The 23,126-nt window shown below is 37.1% G+C and overlaps 3 protein-coding genes across 7 annotated transcripts; 1 reads left to right on the forward strand and 2 right to left on the reverse strand.

The window, feature by feature from the left end:
• The first annotated feature begins 543 nt into the window (after nt 1-543).
• On the forward strand, nt 544-7,343 carry LOC147532539 (uncharacterized). The gene is made up of 6 exons (XM_086646284.1): nt 544-1,623; nt 2,345-3,446; nt 3,576-3,932; nt 4,006-5,394; nt 5,500-6,288; nt 6,431-7,343. Exons 1-6 carry the CDS (start codon nt 1,007-1,009, stop codon nt 6,881-6,883), a joined length of 4,707 nt encoding a protein of 1,568 aa, XP_086502410.1. The 5' UTR covers nt 544-1,006; the 3' UTR covers nt 6,884-7,343.
• Nucleotides 7,224-15,420, reverse strand: LOC147532540 (protein IQ-DOMAIN 31-like). Of its 5 annotated transcripts, none has more exons than XM_086646286.1 (7): nt 15,054-15,420; nt 14,864-14,925; nt 13,890-14,012; nt 13,273-13,557; nt 12,527-12,772; nt 8,018-9,137; nt 7,224-7,497 (listed from the first exon to the last, which is right to left on the reverse strand). In XM_086646286.1, the coding sequence occupies exons 3-7, from the start codon at nt 13,968-13,970 to the stop codon at nt 7,466-7,468; spliced, it is 1,764 nt and encodes a 587-aa protein (XP_086502412.1). In that variant the 5' UTR covers nt 13,971-14,012; nt 14,864-14,925; nt 15,054-15,420; the 3' UTR covers nt 7,224-7,465. The 5 variants fall into 5 exon arrangements, with proteins under 5 accessions (XP_086502412.1, XP_086502413.1, XP_086502414.1 ...); XM_086646287.1 differs by having other exon boundaries at nt 15,120-15,244; XM_086646288.1 differs by having other exon boundaries at nt 13,273-13,530; nt 15,054-15,217.
• A 573-nt stretch (nt 15,421-15,993) lies between these two features.
• LOC147532541 (serine carboxypeptidase-like 46) lies at nt 15,994-20,875 on the reverse strand. Its single transcript, XM_086646291.1, has 10 exons — nt 20,496-20,875; nt 19,871-19,975; nt 19,682-19,777; nt 19,403-19,495; nt 18,048-18,133; nt 17,466-17,753; nt 17,243-17,376; nt 16,773-16,865; nt 16,378-16,495; nt 15,994-16,305 (listed from the first exon to the last, which is right to left on the reverse strand). Exons 1-10 carry the CDS (start codon nt 20,821-20,823, stop codon nt 16,132-16,134), a joined length of 1,515 nt encoding a protein of 504 aa, XP_086502417.1. The 5' UTR covers nt 20,824-20,875; the 3' UTR covers nt 15,994-16,131.
• Nucleotides 20,876-23,126: the final 2,251 nt, after the last annotated feature.

Raw genomic sequence — 23,126 nt, forward strand, 5'->3', positions numbered from 1 at the left:
GCACTGGAAGCCGAGGCAAAAGCGGCGAAGTTGACGATAACATTAGCATCTTCTATTCATGAATACGACTATATACCGGAGGGAGATGCATTATCGATTATGAAAGTATGCTTGGAAAACCCGAATGACGGTCCTTGGGAAATTAGATCAGTATTGGCAGAGATCAAAAGAAAAACTCTAATCATTAGAAATTGTTCGTTTTTATTTTGCCCGAGAACGGCAAACCAAGTCGCTTGTTAGCGAAACATGTTTTTAATTTAAACTTATTTAAAATTGAAGAGATCACTAGACTCCTAGTTGCATTGTAAGTCAATTGGTGGCAGATTTGGCCAATATTACTTTGAGTTTGATAGCGAATAAATAAAGGCAATTTCCTACTTTCACAAGAAAAAAAAAAAAACTAAGATAACTACTAACTTCATCCCCACTAATTTATCCACTAATTTCATTAACTTATCTATTAACTCCACCAACTAGTTTGCTGACCTCACTAAAATTAACTTTAATTACTTAAATATAATAAATCAAGTTTATATAAAAATTAACCAACCGCGAACAAGGCCGCCACTCCGTTTCTTTTTTGAGCAAATTATTACAGAATGAATAACCCTCCCCCAATTATACTTCTGAATGGCGGGAATGTCAACCTAATCTCTCTCTCTCTCTAGACTTTCTTCTCCAACCCATTCCGTCTCCTGGAAACTTAGCCAGTTAATCAAAGAAATACTATTAAACAATGAAGTCAAACAGATTCTTTCCTCAAAGACGACTTTTACTTCATTTCTGCATTTATTCGAACCTTCCTTCATCTTATCCTCTTCTCATTCTTCTTCATTATCTTTGTTTCTCTCTTTCTCTAAGAAGATTTAAACTAGGGTTTTTTTCCCTAAATTATGCTTCCTACTGCATCTCCTTAAATTGTTTTACCAAAGATTGGATTTTAGTATATCAAATTGGTCCCCTTCTATCTTCAACTGTTTGAAATTGGTTCTCAATTGTTTTGGAAATGACTTCTTCTTTTACGTCACTTGGGATGATTTCGAGAATGAAGAAATGGGTTGGATTTCCGAATCATTCGGAAGTTTCAGAGTCAATAGATTCGACATTAGGGTTGGAAAGAGCTAGTGAACTACTAATTCCAGAAGATGTTCGTGGACGAGTAGTATCATATGATGTATTTATCTCACACAGAGGATCAGATGCTAAGAAGGAAGCAGCTGATATCCATGAAGAAATGAAAAGACTTGGGGTCAATAGCTTTTTTGACACTGATGGGATTTTCAAAGGGGAAAATCTCAGTGGTGTAATTGTTGAAGCAATCAATTCTTCAACTGTTTTGCTTGTTATATTTAGCAAAGGATTTGCAGAGTCAGCTTGGTGCTTGGAAGAGGTGAGGTTAATGATGGAGAAGATGAAGAAGATGGGAAATGAGGCTGTTTTGATTCCTGTGTTTTTCGGTGTTGAACCAGAGGATTTGAAGGATGTAAGACGTGGGCCATTTTCGATGGCGTTTAAGAAGCATAAGAAGGATAAAGAATTCAGTTCAGTTGATATAAAGAAATGGGAGGAGACACTACAAGAAGTTTCATCAATTCCTGGTCCAAGATTGAGTGATTTCAATGGGTTAGTAGTAGCCTTACTAATTTCTAGTTGGCCTGTCTTAGTATCCTCTTTATTTGCTCCTTATTTTAGTTCTGCTACCATCTGAGTTTGAGCAGTTATCGATATTGTTCTCGCTTTTTCGACCAACCCCAAAGCCAAACAGGTATAGGGCAGTTAACAATAAGCTTTTGCTTCCCCGACCAATCCACATACCACATGAGTACATGTTTTATTCAAGACTCCTCGATCCAACCCGAGTGACCTTTGCACTTACTACACCAGAGCTCACACCTAAATCCCAAGCTCCGAACGATGTGGGACTATCACAATTGGACTGATGACTGTTGGGTTTCTATTGAAATAGCAAATCTAACTTTAAATTTCTAACAATTGGTCTGTCATTAGAGGTTTGAATGGGAACCTTTAGAGGCTTCTTACGGGGATCCCAAACATTGGAGGGTATAGTTACAATTTTCATTCAAGTGGAGAATTTTATTAACAATATTGAAAGTTTGAAACTAATACTAGAAGAATACATTCTAGGAAGTGCCTGGGGTACTTTTGGATATTTCTAGTGTCGAGAAGTGATGTAATGCTAACGATAGTTCACCAGAACATCAATACTCCTGAATAGGCGGTAGAGATGTGAAGTTCATTTATCTAATACAATCATTTTACTAATAGTTTCGTGCACTATAATGTTATGAAAAATTTAACAAATTATATTTTGTTGTTCGTGCAGTAGAAAAGACAACCTTTTTAAGACCGTGGTTCAGGTTGTAGTTAAAAGAGTACGGAATGTGGAGATGGAGATTGCTAAATATCCAGTTGCTGTTATAGAAAAGGTTCAGGAATTAGATGATCTGGTTGACTACGCCAAGTCTGTCGAGGATACCCCTTGTATCCTAGGCATTGTTGGTATGGCAGGGATAGGGAAAACTGCAGTAGCAAAGGGGTATTTTAATGCCTCGCGGTCTTCTTTTACGTCTGTTTGTTTTGTTGATGGAGTTAAAGAGAAAGTAAAGAGCTCTGGTCTTGTGAGCATACAAAATATGCTATTAAAAGAACTGCTTTTGCTTGATGTTGAAGTTCGTAATGTCAATGAAGGAATCAAACTTCTCAAGAAGCGTCTCCAAGGGGTGAAGGTACTATTAGTTCTAGATGATGTAAGTGATTCTACGCAGTTGGAGGCTCTAATCGTTAACGACGTTTTAAGCCCTGGTAGTGTTGTTCTGGTTACTACTACTGATAGTGGGTTACTGAGAGAATTTGACAATGTCTGGTACTATGAAGTGAAGAAGCTGGATAAATGCCAGAGCAAGGAGCTTCTTCTTATGCACTCGATGACGAAAAAAGAGTCAACCTATCCTGAGCTTGAAACTTTCATTGAAAAATATCTTGAGCTTTGTGATGGATTACCACTTTCGCTAGAATTAGTTGGGCGATTACTGGCAGGTGTTACAAATAAATTTCACTGGAAGAACACTTTATCAAAAGTTTCTGATATTTTACCCATGGAACTTAGAAGGAAATTTGAGTCATTCTTTGAAAACTTTAACCAGGTAGAGAAGGAGGTGGCTCTTGATATTGCTTGTTTCTTTCATGATGAAGATTGTGACCTCGCTCTGAGCTTCTGGGATGCCTCAGGCATACAAGGCGAGAAGGTCTTCAATGAGCTTGTATCTAAACATGCAGTGGATTACAATCTAAACAAATTTTCAATTCATCCACAACTGAAATTATACATTACCCAAGCTCTTGATGAAGTTAACAGAACAGATCGAAGAAATATTACACATTTATGGAGGCCTAGAGATGTTCAGAAAGCATTGGTTCAAAATCTTGTGAGTTGTGCATTTTAAGATATTATTATTATATATCGTGCTTTCATGTGGACTTTGCACTATATTATTTGTTGCTAGTTAATAGTAGAGTCGTCATTTCATGAAATATACTGGTAACTGGTTATACAGGGTTTCACAAATTTGGAATACTTAAGTTTGGTGGTTAAAGGATCAGAAAGATCATCATTGCCTGATGTAAATGGTGTCCGTAGATCGGACATAACATGGAAGGAATATGAAGATGACACTCTTGGTCCATGGCCCACTGAATGCTTTTCAAAAATGAGTAAGTTGAAACTGCTTATGCTGGAAGATGCATGTGTTGTCGGAGCACTCAGCAGATTACCGGAAAGCATTATTTGGCTTAGGTGGCGATTCTACCCCCATAACTGTCTTCCTTTAGAACTGCCTATCAGCAAGCTCTGGGTTCTTCAGTTAGAGGGAGGGAAGTTATCTTCTCTGTGGGTTTCAGATGAACTCACTGAGGTTGGTTTCTCCGGCATTTCCTCTCGATAATACTTCTTTGGTGTTTAATTAATATTATCTTTTATGGTTTCAGATTCCTCTGCAACTAAGACATCTCCATCTCCAAGGATGCGTTAATCTTGGATCACTCCCAGCATCAATTGGAGTACTAAACTACCTGGAAGTACTTGACTTGAAGGGTTGTAAAGCTCTTACTTTTCTTCCTGATGAGATTTGCAATGCTCAATCTATGACGTATTTAGACTTGTCTGGTTGCAGTTTTCTGGAATACCTTCCTTTAAATATTGGGAATTTGAAGAATTTGTTTTTCTTGGGTTTGAATGGGTGTCTTAAACTGGTATCTTTACCTAATTCCTTTTCAGAGTTAGTCAATCTTATTTCCTTAGATCTACGTGGCTGCAAAAATTTGACGAGGATCCCGTACTCCTCTAAAACTCTTTCAGAACTGCAAAACTTATATCTTTCTGGGTGTGGAATATTAGAGCCCCAACTTTCTCCGGTTGCAGAAGAAGCTCTTGATCTTCTGAATGCTATTGTTGAAGCCAATAATTTACGTACGCTTGAGTTATCTATCAACGGTTACACAAATCTCCTTGGTAATTACGGGCAACTCTCGTTATTGACATCGCTGTACATTGAGGGTCCTGATCTGCTGGAGCTTCCATGGTCTCTTGGGGATCTTTCATCCTTAACCCATTTTACTCTTACTAGTTGTTTTGCTCTTAAGAACTTAGTTTGCTCAGTTGCGAAACTCAAGGGACTGAAAGATCTGAAAATATATCACTGTGGATTAGTGGAATTGCCCGAGGAAATTGGACAGCTATGTAATTTAGAAATCTTGTGCATACATTACTGTAAGAAACTTTCCGAGCTACCCTCTAGCTTGACTGATCTATCAGCACTATTACAACTTGAACTAGTAGGAAACCTCAGTCTTTCCGTATCCCATGAAAGATTTTCAAGCTTGTCTTTACTCCGAAACCTTGTACTTGATGGCTGTAATGTCTCAGATGAGTGTTTATCAAGGATATCCGAGTACTGTGCATCCTTGACGTGCCTAAAACTTCAAGATCTTCCTATCTCAGAGATAAAGATAGCAGAAGGTGTATTTCCCAATTTGGTTTCTCTTTCTATAGTTTCCTGTAACAGTTTATTTGCAGTTGAAGTGTTCCCGAAGCTTCATGTGCTTGAAGTAGTACGTTGCCTTCGGTTACAGCTTGTCTCGATTCCTACCGGGATGGTCATGTGGTTAAGAGAGCTCAGATTAAATCATTGCCCAGAGCTCTCTCTTGTTCAATGTATTGAAATGCTCCAAAATCTGAAAAAGATTGATACAGTGGGATGTACAAACTTGCATTATATACAAGGCTTGGAGCTTGTCAGATCACTGCAAGAGATGCACATATTTATAACGTATTGGGGTTTTTGTTATCATGGAGATGAATGGTTGCAGAAACTGCAGGTAATCTTTGATCTCTCTCTTCTCTTTCTCTCTCGCTCTCCATTTGATCTAACTACAGGTACTCTTTCCTGATGTCTGAAACATCTACTTGTCTGTTTTTCTTAGATGTACATATATGCACCGGCTATGCATTTTGCAACCAAGACCGTGCTGAACAAGGATGATTTGTTTGAGAATTTTCATAAAATGGATAAGGTCTCTAGTGTTTCTCTTACGTTCCGATTGCCAGAATCAACAGTTTCTTGTGCATGGGTCATGGTTGCGTTCCTATCACGTGATACATATCAAGATTATGCAGATACCTTTAGGATTCTCAATGAAATGAAAACAAATAATAATCCAGATGCGGAAACTTATTCACTCCCTCAGCGAGAAACACATATAAATGTGACACTCTGCGATGATACAAGACCAATTAGTAATATCCATGAATATCGAGCTGTCGAGGTGGGTGAATCCATACATTTTAGTATATTTACGGGTGACTTTTGGCTATGTGAGCAGCTGAAAAGTGGTAGAACAATCAACATTTCTAGTGAGTCATCATATGAAGAGCTACAGTCAGGTTGGGTTCGGATATTATCCGTCGAAGAAGAGTCTAATATAGAAGCCATCCAAAGCGAGTTCTTCGAAAAACTAAGAAAAGAAAAAGAGAGAAGTCTAAGTATCGTAGCAGAAACTGAAGCTTATTACCTCTCAAAGATCTTGGAACTGAGAAGAGAAGCCTCTTCAAAACCTCCCGAGGTTACTGAGATGTCACAAGAGCAAGTCAGAGATATTTTCGATCTAAAAATTGGCACTTGGTCTGTTAAAGATATGAAAGACTTTCAAGCTCTGGATATTGCAAATTGCAGAATAGTACGTGCACAGTCTTTAAAATCGCTTACGATTCAGGTATTCTCATTCATAACAAAACATCAAATATTCAAACTTAGTACTTCAATTTTGCAAATGTTTTTCAGTGTTGAAAAACTGAACTTAGATTAAATAGATAATTCCCATAAGAAACATATCTGGATTTTACTGAATTGTGCAGGCTGAATATCTTGCTCCTACATATGAAAGGGAGCAAACTCTCTTCCTTCAAGATTACAGGGAAAACCTTTCTCCTCTTCATTTGGAGATAAGCAAGGCATGTTGGAGTGTCGTCAACAATGTCGTTCCATATTCACAAGCCACCTCTGTTCAAGTGACAATCGCCGAGGACTTTGACAACTTTCCAGGTTTGATAGTTCACAATTATGACCATTTCTTTAAAACCCATGAACAGGAAGCCATTCAAGAAAACTCCCCCATTGTTCTGCAAGTAGTGATGGACCATTGCAATGATATGGAACATCTTGAACAAATTGAGGAAGAGAATTTGTTAAGGAATGATATGCATCAACATATACAGTTCTTTGCGGATGATGAAAATGGAGTTGGTATCTTCATTCCCGATTTATCAGACACCGATGATTCTTATGATGACGATGATAGTGATGAGTAAGTATATTATGTGATATGTTCGTTAGTAGAAGTTCAGAATAGTTGTTACTGTCCAAGTTGTAGTGGCTTGAGATATTGGATGACAATCATGGAGTAAGTCTTAGTGGACAATTGTTATTAAGGAAAGCAAAATGTTGGTAAACAGTGTGCTCCTTGTTGTTCGGTCAGGAGGAAAGGTGGGTCTATACTCTATAGCTCCCCCAAATTGCTCTTGGCCCACCCTCACTCTTGGTGAACCCCACGGACTGGGCAGTCGGAGGCCCACGGGAAGTGTCAAAAGAGGGCCGCACCCTGGAGGAAATCGTATGGTGTTCTCTCTCTCTCTCTCTCTCACGATCTACCAAAGCAAAGTTTCAAATGTTAATAGAATTTTACACCATAATGTCATAACTGAGTTTTATTTTTCTCTCTACATATCAAACACATCACATGCCTAAATATTTATAATCTATTAGAGCAAAGATTCAGGTTTTAATAGAATTATAGGCCACAATAACCAAAAGAAAGCTGGAAGTAGAAATTGAGTTTGCTATTCTTCTGTCTCCTTGAGAGGATCATCTTGAAACCAAAAGTTTATGCAAAACTACCTCCTCCATTCTGCTTGCACAACCTTGTCTGAAAGAGGAAGAGGAAAAGAGTGTCAATTAACAACAGCCAAGATTTGTCGAAAACAATAAATTACTCTTCTTTTGAGAAATCGAGTAAGATCTATGTTAGTCGTTACAAGGCATTGATACATCATGAAGATGTGATAAGCACGATAACGGCCTAAGTCAAACCTAGAAATGAAAGAGGCTAAAGCCCGACAACATCGAAGAGGCCTAAATGACTCTTCTTAGTAAAGACTAAATCGACGGTGATTCTTCAAAAGCCCAACTATGTCGACTAGTACCAATTTGTCGCTTTTCATTCAGGAGCGGGTTGCAAAAATCACAAAGATTATAGAAAGTGGATGAAAGTATCTGGTCAGATGAACTTTTGAGTCAAACTCGGAGTACAACTTTAGGAGAAAGAAGCATCATTTGGCTATGCAATATTAGAATAATGCTCAAGAAAGGCACTGTGAAATATAACCAGCCATGGAAAAAAGAGAAAAGAAAAGTGAAAATAAATTCAAAGATTGGTAAAAGCTTACCCTTTCCGTCTCTAGAAGACAGCAACGATCTATCATTCTTAGTTACACCTTTGCCATTCGTTTGGGCAACTCTTTGTGTGCGTGGTAGTATGTTTAGTTTTGCACTGGTAGGTGATGGCAGAGAATGTCTCCTGGAGAAACCATTATTTTCAGCACCATCCTGGACAAACCTTGGGGAGTCTTGCCCTCGCAGTTTCGCCTTTGCAGATTCAGTTGCTGCCATATAGCTTGGTTGTCTCGGAATCCTTTCTAACCTGTTTTCCAAATTCTCCTGCTTTGCCGGCAGAGAAGCCCTTCTTTTGCTGGTTTTCTGTTCTTCCTTCTGAATTAACTCGGTCTTAGTCAGAGGCACATTTCGGTCTTCTTCAGTGATACCCAGAGGTGGTAACTCAACTGGAGCATGACCTTTGTGAAGAACATTAACTGCCCCATCAGCTGGTGAATGTTCTATAGAGGGCTCATTATCAGTTGGTTTAAACCCTTCTGTTGCATGTTCAGTATTCTCGGTACATTTTTCTGTTCTCTCTTCCAGAATATCATGAGTTAGGGAACTTGATTCCTCTCTCATAATATGCATCTGCTTCACAGACTCAACCAGAATGTCCGGTTGTTCAGTTGCTGCCACAGTTGAGACCTTTTGAATCTTTTCGTTTGGCTCGTCAATGGGCTTGGTCCGCACATTTTTCTTTGGGGTCTCAGTCTCAACTTCTAGCTGATCAGTAGGTTCCCCTGTCGAATTAGAAATCTTTCTCAAATTTCGCTTAACCTTTTCAAGCTCACTTTGTGGATGATCTTCCACTGGGTCTACATGATGAGCTGAAGCTTTCCTAAAGTTCCGCTTAGGTTTTTCAGATACAGAAGTGGAAAGAGTAGAACCATTATCAACATTTGCCTCAGGGTTCTTGCGGACAACATGTTTTGACCGGCTTGGACCAGTTGCTACATTTTGGAAGATACCTGGTTTCGTCTTGGATTTCAAACCAGATTCCTTCTTTGGTTGCAAAAATGGTTCCCAGAAACGAGTGGAAGTCCAGCGTTCAAGCCAGACCGCTGCTCCATTTGGGTCGTCTTGACCATACTGAAGTCGTAGGTAAATCGATTTGGATGAAGAACCAATAAACTGAAAGGAATAAACAATTTCAATTGACAGATCTGACATACCAACTGAAGAAAATTCAACAATATAATGCATGAAACTGTTAAAGTAGACAAAGTTTATGTCCTCGACATCATAGTAACCTTAAATAAAGAGGAAAATTCTAGGTCGGAATGGAGTATCCCTGCCTGAAGCATACAATCAGATATTTATGCCTCAAACTGGTAACACTTGAATCGTTCGTCCCATTAAGAAAAAGCATTAATGTAGCTAATCATATCTTTTTTTGGTGTTCTTTTACCCTAATCTGTGTTTTATGCAGGACTTAAGCAACATTTGTGATGTAGACGCAGCGGAATTAAAATAAGAACAATAAAATAAACGAAGAACTGTAAAGAAAACGATAAATAAACTAAAACTTAATTAACTTCAATGGTTTTTCTCTTCAATCTGAATAATAAAATAGACTAGACTTCCTTTTATAGGATAACAAACTTTCCTAGATAGACTCAAACTAAGATTCCTAAAATAACAAAATACTCAAAATATAGAAACTTCAAAATAAAGAAATATCAAATTAAAGTAACTTCCTAATCCTATACCAACTAGGACTACTATTATGGCCGAATAGGATGTGGGCACGCGTGGACGTGGGCCCACATGTTATGCGCCTGCATCAGCACCCTGTTCCCCAGAAGGTTCGTCCCGAATCTTTTCAATGAAGAAAACCTTTTGATGCACCCGCATATGATGAACTTCGCCATACCTATCCCTAATTCCCACTTTTCAAGAAATTTGCTGAAAATCCGTAGAAGACAAATCTGGACCATACCACCAACTATAAGCTGAATCATATATTGCCAAGATACTCGCAAAAACAATGCCAACGTATAAACGTCCAATAAATTTAGACATCGCCCGACGTCCTTTAAATCGATGAAAGAACCCACATATACTACCTTAGCTGATATATGACAAAATTGCAGTTTTGTAGCGGAAATATTTCGTGTAGCACTAGAATTAGAAGATGGAGGTGATGGTGAATATGACGAATTTTGCATTGAATATGGTGTAGGAAAAATTTTATGATTCGAAACAAGGATGTCTTCTCCCGGAATTGCATATGCATCAAATAATTCGTCCGAACATGGTTTCTTCACATCACGAATAGAAGTTAGGTTTGATGAAGAAAATTTACTTCTTTCTTCTTCCTCGGTCATTGAGAGAATTTTGTTCCTTTTTCCTTGAACTTCTCCTTCAATATCATTGATCTTAATGACTGAAGTAACTTCGGAGAACTGTCTTCTCAATTCAATTTTTGTTTCTACACATGACAAACATTCATCGAGAGGAAGAAAACCATACCTGAGGATGCTTTTCAACGTCGTCCAATCGTCTATGATTTGTTTTCCTTCGTCAATGAGTCTCCATTGCATTGCATTGAATTGTTCATAAATTCTTTCGGACATATGTTGTTCAACCAAAAAAACTTTATCATTGTCATGAACTTCTTGATTTCTGAACCAATCTTCCATGCGTTGAATCCAGAAATTTATATGGAATTGACCTTCGAAGAGTGGAATTTTAGAAACTTGATGAATTTTTCTTTCATCCTTCCGATCCATATAAAATTGAATTGTATCTCTAATTGGATCCCAACATAAACGTGGAAAATTTTTCCAACATTCAAGAGGAGATGTATCCATAGATATTTTTTTTTTTGAGAAATAAAAAAAATTCCAGAATTTTGATGGCTCTGAAGAAAAACCATTGAAGTTAATTAAGTTTTAGTTTATTTATCTTTTTCTTTACAGTTCTTCGTTTATTTCATTGTTCTTATTTTAATTCCGCTGCGTCTACATCAGCTGGTATTCAGAGCTTTAAAAATCTGGGAACAAAAGATGAAATTTTTTTCATGGATACATCTCTCCTTGAGTGTTGGAAAATTTTTCCACGTTTAGATTGGGATCCCTTTCGAGATTCAAAACAATTTTATGTTGATCGAAAATATGAAGAAAAAGTTAATACCGTTTCTAAAATTCCTCTATTTGACGGTCAATATCATATAAATTTTTGGATTCAACATATGGAAGATTGGTTCATAAACCAAGATATCCATGATGAAGATAAGGTTTTTCTCATTGAACAACAAATGTCCGAAAGAATCTATGAACAATTCAATGCAATGCAATGGAGACTCATTAATCAAGGGAAAAAATTCGTCGACGATTGGACTACATTGAAAAACATCTTTAGGTATGTTTTTCTTCCTTTAGATGAATATTTTTCATATGTGGAGACAAAGATTGAATCCAGTAGACAGTTCTCGAATGTTATTTCGGTCACCGTGTTCGATGGTATTGAAGAAGAAGTTCTTGACAAAAAGAATAAAATTTTCTTCATGACGGACGAAAAAGAAGAACAAAGTGAATTATCCTCTTTTAGCTTGAAAAGGTCAGTTCATTCTAGTTTAGATTTGATTAAGCCATATTCGAGTTTGGTTTATAAGCAACACGAAGATGAACGTGGGAAGATCGTTCAAGTGAAGAAATTCAAGGTTGATTTTTCCATAAAGTATTATGTGGTGTTTGTGGTCTTCTTCATCAAATTAAAAGATGACGGGAGATGTTGCAATTTGTTGGAAGTTTCTTCCCTACAGTTATTTTTGCAAGATTCTTTGCACTATGAGATTGAAGCTAGTGATTTCGTCCAAGTGGGTGTTCTTCAACCCCAATGCACTATTCGCTCGAAGTGGGAATTAAGGATTGCATTGTTGAGTCTCACTTGAGGGCAAGTTCGTTCTCGGTCGGGGAGTATGATGGAGACCATCAAGATGGGCCTCACGGCCGAACTAGTTAGAGGGCCTCATGGCCGAGCCCATAAGGGTTAGAGTTTAGGAGTTTCCATGTTTTAGTATTTCCTACTAAGTCTAGGTTTAGAAGTTTCTATATTTGAGTATCTTTGATATTTAGGAATCCTAATTTGAGTCTATCTAGAAGTCTCTAAGTTCCTATAAAAGGAAGTCAGGTCTGTCCTTGTTATATATTCAGATCAGAGAATATTATCAATCGAGTTTATTATTAATCAGGTTTATTATTTTGTTCTTTACTTTATCAGTTTATTTACGTATTTTATCAGTTTATTTACGTATTTTGTCATTGTTATAATGGTGGATTCCATTACTTTTACGCTTCCGCAACAATCTACATCAATTTGTCAATTCTTAAACTAGTTTGCTAAGATCAGCCAGTCAGTTTCATTTTTTACTACATAAAAACAATCAAACAGTAGGTTCTCCCTCTGCCTGTCTAAGCATTAACATGGATGTCAGTTCAATCTGTAGTAATACATAAGATCAAGTCAGGCAGTATTCGATTACGATATATTGAAGCAATACATAAGGCCCGTTTTACCTTAGCAACAAAAGCATTTAGTTGTGGTTTCTCTCTTTCAGTCAAAGTATTTGCTCCAGTAGAATCCAATCGTTTAGCATCCTGGACGAACCGAAGCTTAACTCTTTGACCACGAACCGAAGCTTGTAGTTTTACAACTCCCAGCAAACAGCGCACAGTGGAAAGTGCTTGTCTCCTCACCAGATGACCACGGATAAGTGCTTGGAGCCTTATGATGCCTCTAAGGGCACGAAATGCCCTGCGAGCCTTTTAGTAAAACAATAATTGTATCAGTTTATTTATTAAAATGCAAATTACATGCAAAAGATACTTCAAGATTATTGGCCCTCATTTTGCAACGAGATAAGCAATTTTTGAATGAAACTGTAACTTGTTCTTGGAAAACAATAAGGGCAATATTTATCGTTATATCATTTCACAGTGTTCGGGAAAATGGGATCACAATAACTATAACAGCTGATACCATAATATATATCACCCGTCAGGAATTCAGAAGTAATAATGAAAACAAATTATGGTATCAATGGTTAGTTCTAGATCACTCAACCACCTAGAACTGGAACCAATTACAGAGCTTAGTCCAGTACCATGTAAAGCGGAATCGGAAAGATCAAGGTTCTCCATTACTATAGTACGAAACACGTCAGATGGGAACTTGAGCAGGGTCAACTATTTACCAGATACCAATACCCATTTTCATGTCATTTTAGGAGAGTATGGAAGAGAAAACTGAATAATCTACTTACCAAATAGCCCCTAAAAGCAGCTTGAGCCTTTGTAACAGCTTCTTCTAGCCTGGTTCTTTCATTATCGTTTAGTTCCCCAAATGGTGTTAGATCTTGATCCTCAGTATCTTGTTTTTGGTTCAATACAACCACTTGCTCACATGGTAAGTTGGATCCTGTCCCTTTTTCTAAATTCGTACTGTTTCCGTTCCTCTGAACGGTACCATTTGCCTCTTCTGGAATTTTGGGAGGAGGTCCGACCAAATCAGCAGGTGATGCCTTAAGAGCAATCCGGGTGTCAGCATTCTTTACATGAGAAATGGAATATCAATTAGAAATACAAAATTCGAATATGTCGTGGAATAACAAAACGGGCCATGGCTACTGATGTCAAGTACATGACTACTGCCAATTGGATGTGCAACAGCGAAATGGACCATGCCTACGAGGGCTGGCGTTGCCCTGCCAAGCCGGGGCCCATTTGTCGGTGGCGGGTTGGCACGGCCTGTTAGTAAACTCTAGTGGACTGCAGTTACCATGTGACCTTGTATCATAAGCAGGATAATTTCTTAAGCGGTTTACTATACAAAAAACTTCATATCGATCAACAAATTTCCTCATGAAAGAGCAAAACTTACCAAACCATCTTTTCCTTTTGATTTGGATGATTTCTTCCCAAGAAGTACATTCTTGATCCACTTTCCTGGAGATTTACCCATTTTTGTCCAGATCTTAAAACCACGAGATTAAATAGTCAATTGCTGCAAGGAGAGTAAAATTCAGCATAAACCAGTAAATGAAAAGAAAATATGAACTAATCTTCTTAAAAAGAGCACCAAATTTGTCAAATTTCTAATCTAAAAACATTTATCTATTTATTTGCTCTTATCTAGTTAGAATCTTCAAAGAATAGCAACAACAAGAAAGAAAAAAAAAAACACACATTTGTCCAAACCCATCCCAACAACCAGAAAGATTTGACCTCTAATTGTCATTAATTACCTAACATTAGTTGTTTTTTAGTTGATTGATGAACCACAAAAGAACATCTACCAAATTTTAAGCATACATTCAAACAATACATTATAGTCACGAAAAAATGCTAAGGAACAAGAAGAGTCATGCACACGCAGCAATCCTATGTGGCTTGCCGTGATGCACTCTTCAATTATCGGAAGCGCGAATTACGGCAAGCCACATAAGATTTCTGCCCAGAGCCTGCCTGGTTTTTCTTGTTCCCCAACATTACTCTCTAGTTACATTTTCGATCAATTTAGTAAAAGAAGCTCACTACCAAATTCAAACAAATATATTATAGTCAAGTTCTCTATCTTCTTTGTACAAGAAATAAACCAAAACAAACACAGTAACAAGTTAAGAAAAATATCAACCCATCAAGAAAAAGAAAGTAGCTAGTTAGTTAGTACACTGAAAACCCTAATCCTGAAAACAGAAAACCATGACTTATTAGCTCAATTTACTCATAATTCTCTGATAAAAAAAAACAATTGAATAAGAGATCAGAACACCAAAATGCAACACAAATAGGCTACAAATAAGCAAAAAAGAACTAATCAAAAGTAACCCATTTAATTACAGATCTGAAACTTACCAGAAAAATGTACTTGAGGAGAAGCTTCGATTCTCTGATTTCTTACAGTGAGGTTGAGAGATCTGTAAAATAATTGAAAAAAATGTTAGAGAAACAGAATATTAAATATTTTTATAGAGAAAGAAAAAGAGACAGTTGGGGGTTCTTCAATTTGGATGGAAATTGAAGCCTCAAAGGAAAGAAATAGTACTAAAGAGTGAGCTGTGAACATGGAAAAGAAGTTACAAGGGTCCTACTACCACTGTACCACACTCACCATTACTGAACTAGGACCTCCTTTTCCACTCTCTCTCTCTCTCTACTCTTTTAATTCTACTTGGAAGGAGAAGCTTAATTAGTGGTTAATTGTTAGTTAATTTGGTTGGAATCAGTTTTATCTATAATTATATAATTTGGTTGTACAAATAGACTTTTCATAATAATTTAGATTTGTCATCCTGTGGTTCGAGAAATTAAAGGCAAATAATTTGTTTATCATTTGAATCTAACTCAATCGAGTATGGCTTATCTGAATTCAACTCCCCGAAGAATAACTTGTTTTGGTTGATTGAGCAACCGACATTTGAAGTTATTTTAGGCGATGCTTATGTCTGACTAAAATGAATTCAAAATTTGTACGGTTCCATGTTGTGAGGATCGAGACGTGAGAAAAAAAAATTGTGAAATCATGCTCGACCATTGTAAAGAGGGAGACGTGAGAAAATCGTACTCGACCCGTTTCAGATCCCTAACCGATTTCATATATGAATTCAATAAAAAAGCAAAACCAACTTTATTACCAAGTACCAAGTAAAGACTCGTGAGAATAGTCCATAAGGAAGAAGTGTGATCTAGTAACCAATAACATAGCGTCTAGGTCCTCTCCACTCATAAGAAATTGGTTTGTGTTAGATGATCATAAACTTAATATAGCATTAGAGCTAGGCCTATACGTAATAAGTTTAAAAGCCACACGTGCTCCACACCACCCGAAAAAAAAATTACATGTAAGGCTTAAAGAATGTCACACGTGAGGTGTCGCGTGAGAATGTTCCCACATGGAAACAGGGTGATCTAGTAACCAATAAAATAATGTTTATGTCCTCTCCACTCTTACCCAATTAGTTCTGAGTTGGATGACTACAAACTTAAAAAAGTCTTCTTATTCGAAAAAATCACAACAAACTCATGCTAAGAGTTATCATTTATTCATGGAGTGCTGCACCCTAGATGGCGAGAGTCCAGTAGCCGAAAGCATCAAAAGTTTGCACAAACATGAGTCCAAGCTTTTAAGGATTTTTTGGCAAGGGAGATCTACTTAAAAACGCTTTGAAGATCGTTAGAGCTTGGGAGGGAGATGTAAAAGCAACTACATGAGCTCCACCCCTAACGGTTGCAAATGTCAAATCCGTTACGTTGTTTCCGCTTTTCAGTGTACCAAATGACTGAGCCCATCCTCCAATCTGCAACATAAATTGTGAAAATAAAAATTGGGTTGGTGTTAGATTAGGTCATTTAGAGTAAGCTATATATACCTGTTTGTTATCATACCAAGGAGCATATTTTGTGAGGGGAGTGAGCTTTAAATCTTGAGCAAGCATATTAGCTATGATCCTTGTTTGTGTCAATGGAATTTTTGCATCTTGATCACCACTGCGATGCATAGTTCAAAAGACACATCAGTTTGTGAAACGATATTGTTAATGTAGTCGACATCAATCGAGAGAGTTTCTGGAACTTGGACTACATAATATGAGTTGAATCATTGCAGGAAAAATTAAGGTTTTTAAGCGGGTTGGATAAACATTATCCATGAATAAAACTACGTGGACTTGGGCCTAAGCGGCAAAACAATTGGGGCCTGAGTCCTCAGATAACTTGTCTAAATTTTAATTTATAAATGCAAAGAATAAGAGAGAAAAGGACCAACCTGTAAAACAAAAATGGAATTCCATCTCTCATAAGGTCTGAAACAAGGGGTATGAGGTTCATGTCATTGTTATCACTTTGATATTCAAGAGGCCTGCATTTACATATATATTGATGAATTGATAAGAAATATGCGTCTACAGTCTACTATATATCAGAGGAGACGAGTGATAACATAGAGAGTAAATTATACAGAGTTGATGGGGTTACCGTCCAAAAATACCACCTAAGTCACTGTATCGTAAAGACAAGAGGCAAAATGATAACTTCACCTGTGTAAATTTACCATTTTGCCCCTTGTCTTTTTCTAATACGGTCGCTTAGGCGGTACTTTTCTTCTCTCTGAAATCGGTCTGGATTTTCGGTGGCACTGATCACCTCTCATGTGATAGATGTACATGTATATATGAGCAAACTATCTAAACATATTTCTTCTTATGTATAAGAAAGAGAGGGAGAAAAAAAAAATACCCAGAGCACAAGCCCCAAATGTAGGGAAGGTTGGAAGTGTTGGCATGAAGTGCCTTCTGAACTTCAGGTCTGTTAAGGTAGAGGGGTATCCTCCCTACAAGACAAGGATCTGCCACAATTCCACTCCTTTCAAGCTGTATCCACATTTATAAATTAAGATTATATTTTCATCAAATATCCAATTTGGTATAAATCTCAATCTTGGTGCATAATGGGGGCATACCATTGCATCATATGTGGTTGATTTGACATCTTGGGGGTTAAGACTGGAAGTCAAGCAGTCATGAAGTAATAAGTGATCTGGAATGACTTTACCCATCTCTTCTGCAACTATTCTGAAAACATCTTTGCATTCCTTGGTGACATTACCATGAAAACTCTCCCTAAGAAACCTTGTGTCATTGCAGACTGTCTTTAATAATTCTAGGGTTGCATCTGATATTGCTCCATGAGACCATAAGAAGGTTGAAGCATCTACACTAATGTATATGTCTAGAAGTGGATTCCCAATCTATAATTTCATTCAAATGGAAAACAAAATCAAGCTTTTAATATGAAAGTGTAGATGATCTTTTAAATTAATCCAATATTTGAGCAACATAAGAATCGTCGCTATTAACGTTTTGACTCAATGGAATTCATGTTGAAGCAACAAAGAATGTAATTTTGGTTGCAAGAAAAATATTATGATGAATATATATGTAGTTAAAAACTTTCATTATAACAACAACTTTCTTTTTGCACACTAAATCAAAAGTCATTGAGCCAGTGAGATTGTACGAAAGAATGAAGTTGAGAAAATTACAGAAATGCCCTTTAGGTTGATTGGTTTGATGTCATTTTTCATGTTGTACCTCAGTATTAGTTCTGCCAATTGTGGAATGTAATGTCCTGCCATAATAAAAATGGTACAAAAATAGTAAGAACTAAAAGTAGACTTCTCAAAATTTCTTTGAAAAAATGAGACTTCCCAAAATTAAAAATCTCAAATAATCAATCAGTGTATAATAGTTAGGCCACCGTTCTGGGGAAATCAAAATAGTTTAAAGGGTGAAAGTTGTTTAAGAGAATATGAAAATTTTTGGAAATTTTTCGGGGAAACAAATTTTGAGGAGAAACAACACATTTCGTTTTCCTCTTCTTCTTCTTCATCATCTTCAACTCCGACCACCATCTCCGACCACCAACTCCGGCCACCACCTCCGACCACCACCTCCGACCACAACCACCACCATTTTCTCTTTCTGTTTCTTCCTCCTCTATTTACTCTCTCTCTTATAGTTTGTCCTTCTCAATCTCACAATCTCTTTCTTTCTCTCTCCCTCTCCATCTCCCCCTCTTTCTCTTTCCGTCTATCTCTCTCATACACAGTTTCGGCGGAGGAAAACTTTTCCTTCGCCGGAACAAGACCTCAAAGAGGATTTCGCTAAACCCTCCTCGCGGGTTTCGTGGGTCAGTTGACCACGAAACATTTCGTGGTCGACCGACCACAACTTTTCGTGGACAATCGGCCCAAGAATTCTGGAACTGCGAGAAAGAGAGCTTAAGGAGAATGAGAATAAGATCGATTATTAGGGTTTGGTGATGGGAGAAACCGAGATACAATGAGAGAGAAGGAACTATAGTGAGAGAGAGGCAGTGAGATCGATAAAGAGAGAGGGAGAAAGAGAGAGGGGGAGAGAGAGAGAGAAAGAAAGATGCAAATGATGATGGTGGTGGCCGGATTTTGATGATGATGGTGGTGGTCGGATTTTGGTGATGGTGGTAGTGGCCGGATTTTGGTGATGATGGTGGTGGCCGGATTTTGGCGATGATGGTGGTGGCCGAATTTTCGTGATGATGGTGGTGGCCGGATTCCGGCGACCCTAGCCGGAATGATCAAAAAATTTGTTTTCCCCTAACAATCAGAAAATATACTGGTCAACTTTACTTGACCAGTTTTTGACAAAGTCTTCACACCCGAAAATTATTTTAATTTCCCCAAAGTAGTGGCCAATGGTTATCATATTAACTTCTTATCTTCGTCTCTTTTGATGATAAAGAAGGGAAAGATAAAGATGGAAAAGTAAGAGGGTTAATAGTATTTTTTTTCTTTGCATCAAACCTCTTACAAGGGAATTTTAACAAAATTTATTTATCTATTTAGGACACAGGTAATACCTGCATAGCTGGATCCGGTAAGGAACACCTCTGAATTCTTGTATTTGGGGAATTTTTCCAACCAATTAACAACAAATTTCAAATTATCCTCAGCTGTCAAATTGATAATTCCATAATTAATTAAAATTTGAGAATCAAATATTGACAAGATCTGCTGCAAAAAAGAAAAACTATTGACAAGGTAAAAGAAAGTTCACATCAAACGTGTATACATGTATGAGTGTCGTAAACTATTGACAAGGTAAAAAAAAATCACATTAAACGTGTATTTATCTCTACCTGTACGGGTATCATTCCAGCCTTTGTAATCTGAGCTCGTATTTGAATATGAAAATCCAACACCGATTGGGGATTCAACATATAACATGTTTGATTCTGTCCAAAAACTCATTACTTAATATAATTAGTATATAAATACTTGTTATAAAAGAACATTTGATTATTCTAGTAACCTAGTTTGTTAGTTACCCAAGTTCCACGAGTACTCATTCTTGATTAGGTTCCCTTTCTTGTCGGGCTTAAACGGCCCATTTTCGAGAAACGCCCCAGCACCGAGAGACGAACAACCAGGACCTACAAGCAATTTAATTATTTCAATTCTTCTTTCATCCTTCATATCTCTTCAGAGATTGATTATTGACCAAGACGAGGGAGTAAACTCAAAAAACTTATTTTTTTTGTACAATTTTTTATCCAAGTTACCTAATCCAATCAGCTTTTAACCTCTTTAGAGATTGATTATTGACCTTGCTACCTTAAGATAACTTAAAACAATTGAGACCTGAAGATGCCAATCGAAATCTTCCTTTATGCACTGACGAAAATACGATTATATGAGCACTTGCCCCATAGACAACTCCATAGGTTTGTTTCTTCAAGTTAGATATGAAATCTAACTCAAAGTCTCAATTGACTCGACTCGAGTCTAATGAATGATTGACTCATCTAAATAGCTCTTTTGAGTTGATTTTGAGTCTATTTGAGTCGGTCAGTTTCATATAGGCCGGGAGAAACATAAACACCATCTAAATCAACGGAGTTTGTATTCCGTTGAGAAAAGAGAAACAGAAAGAGAAGAGTATATGTAAGAAACCTCCATCAAACCACAAAGTGAGGGGACGAGAAAGTGGATCGACTGAATCAGCTTCAACAAAATAATAAAACAGAGCTCTACCATGTGAAGAATCTGTAACTATGTAACCTGAATATTGTTTGAATCCAACATTCTCAGGTTGACCTGGCAGAGCTTTAATAAGCTCACTTGAACCATTCCTCAAAAGCAAGAGAAAGAAGAAGAAAAACAAGAACAAGAACCAATTGGATTTGAATAAAGCCATTTTCAGTTTGTCAAAGTGTTTGTTCCCTGTTATTACTGGATGTGTTTCCCAACTAAACCAGGGATTTTGTTCCCTTTTATACATTTCATTGGCCTATATACATGGATTTCACAAGTGTAATAAGAGAGCAAGTCAAAGTGGCAAGTTTCAACACAAAAAAAAAGTCAGAAGTGGAAAAGAAAAATAATTTTATAAATATTTGAAAGAACATTTGATTGCAGATGCTTTTTCTCTTCATAATTTGGATAAATGAAAAAATGAAAAGAGATGAGTTTGGATAAATGAAAAAAATGGGGGAGTCAATAGTTTAAATCTCATTTTTAGATAAAAGAACGATTATGAATAGAGAATTAAGAAAGAAATAGATGAAAATTAGTACCTTCTGTGACTATAGATTGCCTCTCGTAATTGTAAATTGTAACACTCCCCTTACAGTAAAAACAAGGAAAATATTATTTAGCTTGATAAAAAAGATACCTGAATGGTCTGAAATAAGCAAATTGCTGACGTCATATGCAAAATTTAGTGGCTCTTCTAGAGCACTTTTTGTCGGGTCAAGTAACAATAATGTAAAAACAACTCAAAAGTTCTCGTTGACAATATTATATCAGTTTGGCGTCTTAGATCGTTGGAGAACCCGCGCTTGACTCTTACAGATTCATCATCGACAATTAGCTTTTGATTCCATTCTATTCATCTTTTGTTTAACGCATTGCAATCATGTTGCTCGTGAATTGGTAGCTTATACGCTCCAAACAAACTTGACATGCATTTGGAACTCAGATAACATCCTGATTCAAATTTCCGATTGTATTGATTCAAATTTAACTTAAAAGAAATATAGTTTCTTTGTCAAAAAAAATGGTGGTGAGAGGAGAGAAAAAGTAGTGGTGGTCCGAAGTCATTGTTGTCGTGAAGAGAAAAAGTAGTAGTAAAGACTTCACCGAAAAATTAGAGTTCTCCTTCATAAAATATATGTATCCAAAAGAGAAACCATAAACTCTTGTAGTGTGCCAAACTACACTTGTGTCACGGTCTATAGGGGTAGTTTATATTGCCTTTAGAAATCCTAATAAATTGTCAATGATAGTTATGAACATATTATGAGCATATTCCATCATTTGATGTATCATGGTCATGAATGTGTTCTCAACAAAAAAAAAAGGTCATGAATGTGATATGATGTAATATGTTATTCCACACAAAGAAATTTTATTTTTGTTGAAAGTAACACAAAGAAAAGTTGATGCCTTAAAACTCACATTTTGGATAAAATATACTCCAACATGGCAACATATTTTTAAAGATGAAAATGTTTCTTTGGTGAATAAATTGAATAGGTTTGAACTGTTCAAATTAGAATGATCTAATGCTAAATGAGAAAATGACTATTTGGGGTGAGAATAATATTAGAATAACTAAAAAAACCTATATTGTTTTCTATTAACTAAAAGGTTTCAAAATATTATGATTAATGAGGCATAAAGTGTAAAATAATATGCCTAATTGCTTTTTTTTTTTTTTTTTTTTTTTTTTGAATCCAAGGGAAACATATCCATTAATAGTGATAAAATCACAATGATACAAGGATAATAATTGTTATTTCTCTCTGTCGGATACGTCATGCTATTTACATACCTGTAAATGCAAATGCCTCCTAAAGGGGAAGAAATTGGACTAGACACAGACACTATTGGGATCCTAAAGATCCGAGAAAAGAGACCCTAAAGATCTGACAAAAGGATCCTAAAGATCCGACAAAATAACTGAAAAAAACTAAAATAACCATCGCCGGTAAAAGCCTTCAATGCCGCCGGAAAACCGCCACCGACATCGAAAAACCGCCGCTCCCTTGTCTTCACCGTTGTTGTCGAAAGATCATCAATGTCGCCTCCATTGTCGCCGGAAACTGTCTATGTCGCCGCCATTGTCGCCACCATCACACCACCACAAAAATCACACCACCACCACGCCACCAACACGAAACACCACCAGATCTTGCCGTAAAAACGAATCTCTCCACCACCACCACCCACCATCTTCATTAAAACACCACCACAAAACTAACCCACAACCCTCTTCTCCACCACCACCCACCCCCACCATAAAAAACACCACCACCACCCACCATCTTCATTAAAACACCACCACAAAACTTACCCGCAACCCTCTTCTCAACCACCACCCACCCCATAAAAACACTCCCACCATTTCTTCACCACCATCCCACCATTAAACCAATCGCTCCACCAACAGATCCGAAACTGACGCCACCATTAACCTAACCTACACAACCAGATTTTGGCAAGAACCTCTCACCACTGCAAAGATTTACAGTAAAAGAGAGAAAGAGAGAGAGAGGAAAACATAAATTAGGGTTTTTTATG

The sequence above is a fragment of the Eschscholzia californica genome, unplaced genomic scaffold (genome assembly GCF_041429995.1).
Source record: "Eschscholzia californica isolate CP2 unplaced genomic scaffold, dmEscCali1.0.p SCAF_6, whole genome shotgun sequence".
Lineage (NCBI taxonomy): Eukaryota > Viridiplantae > Streptophyta > Magnoliopsida > Ranunculales > Papaveraceae > Eschscholzia > Eschscholzia californica.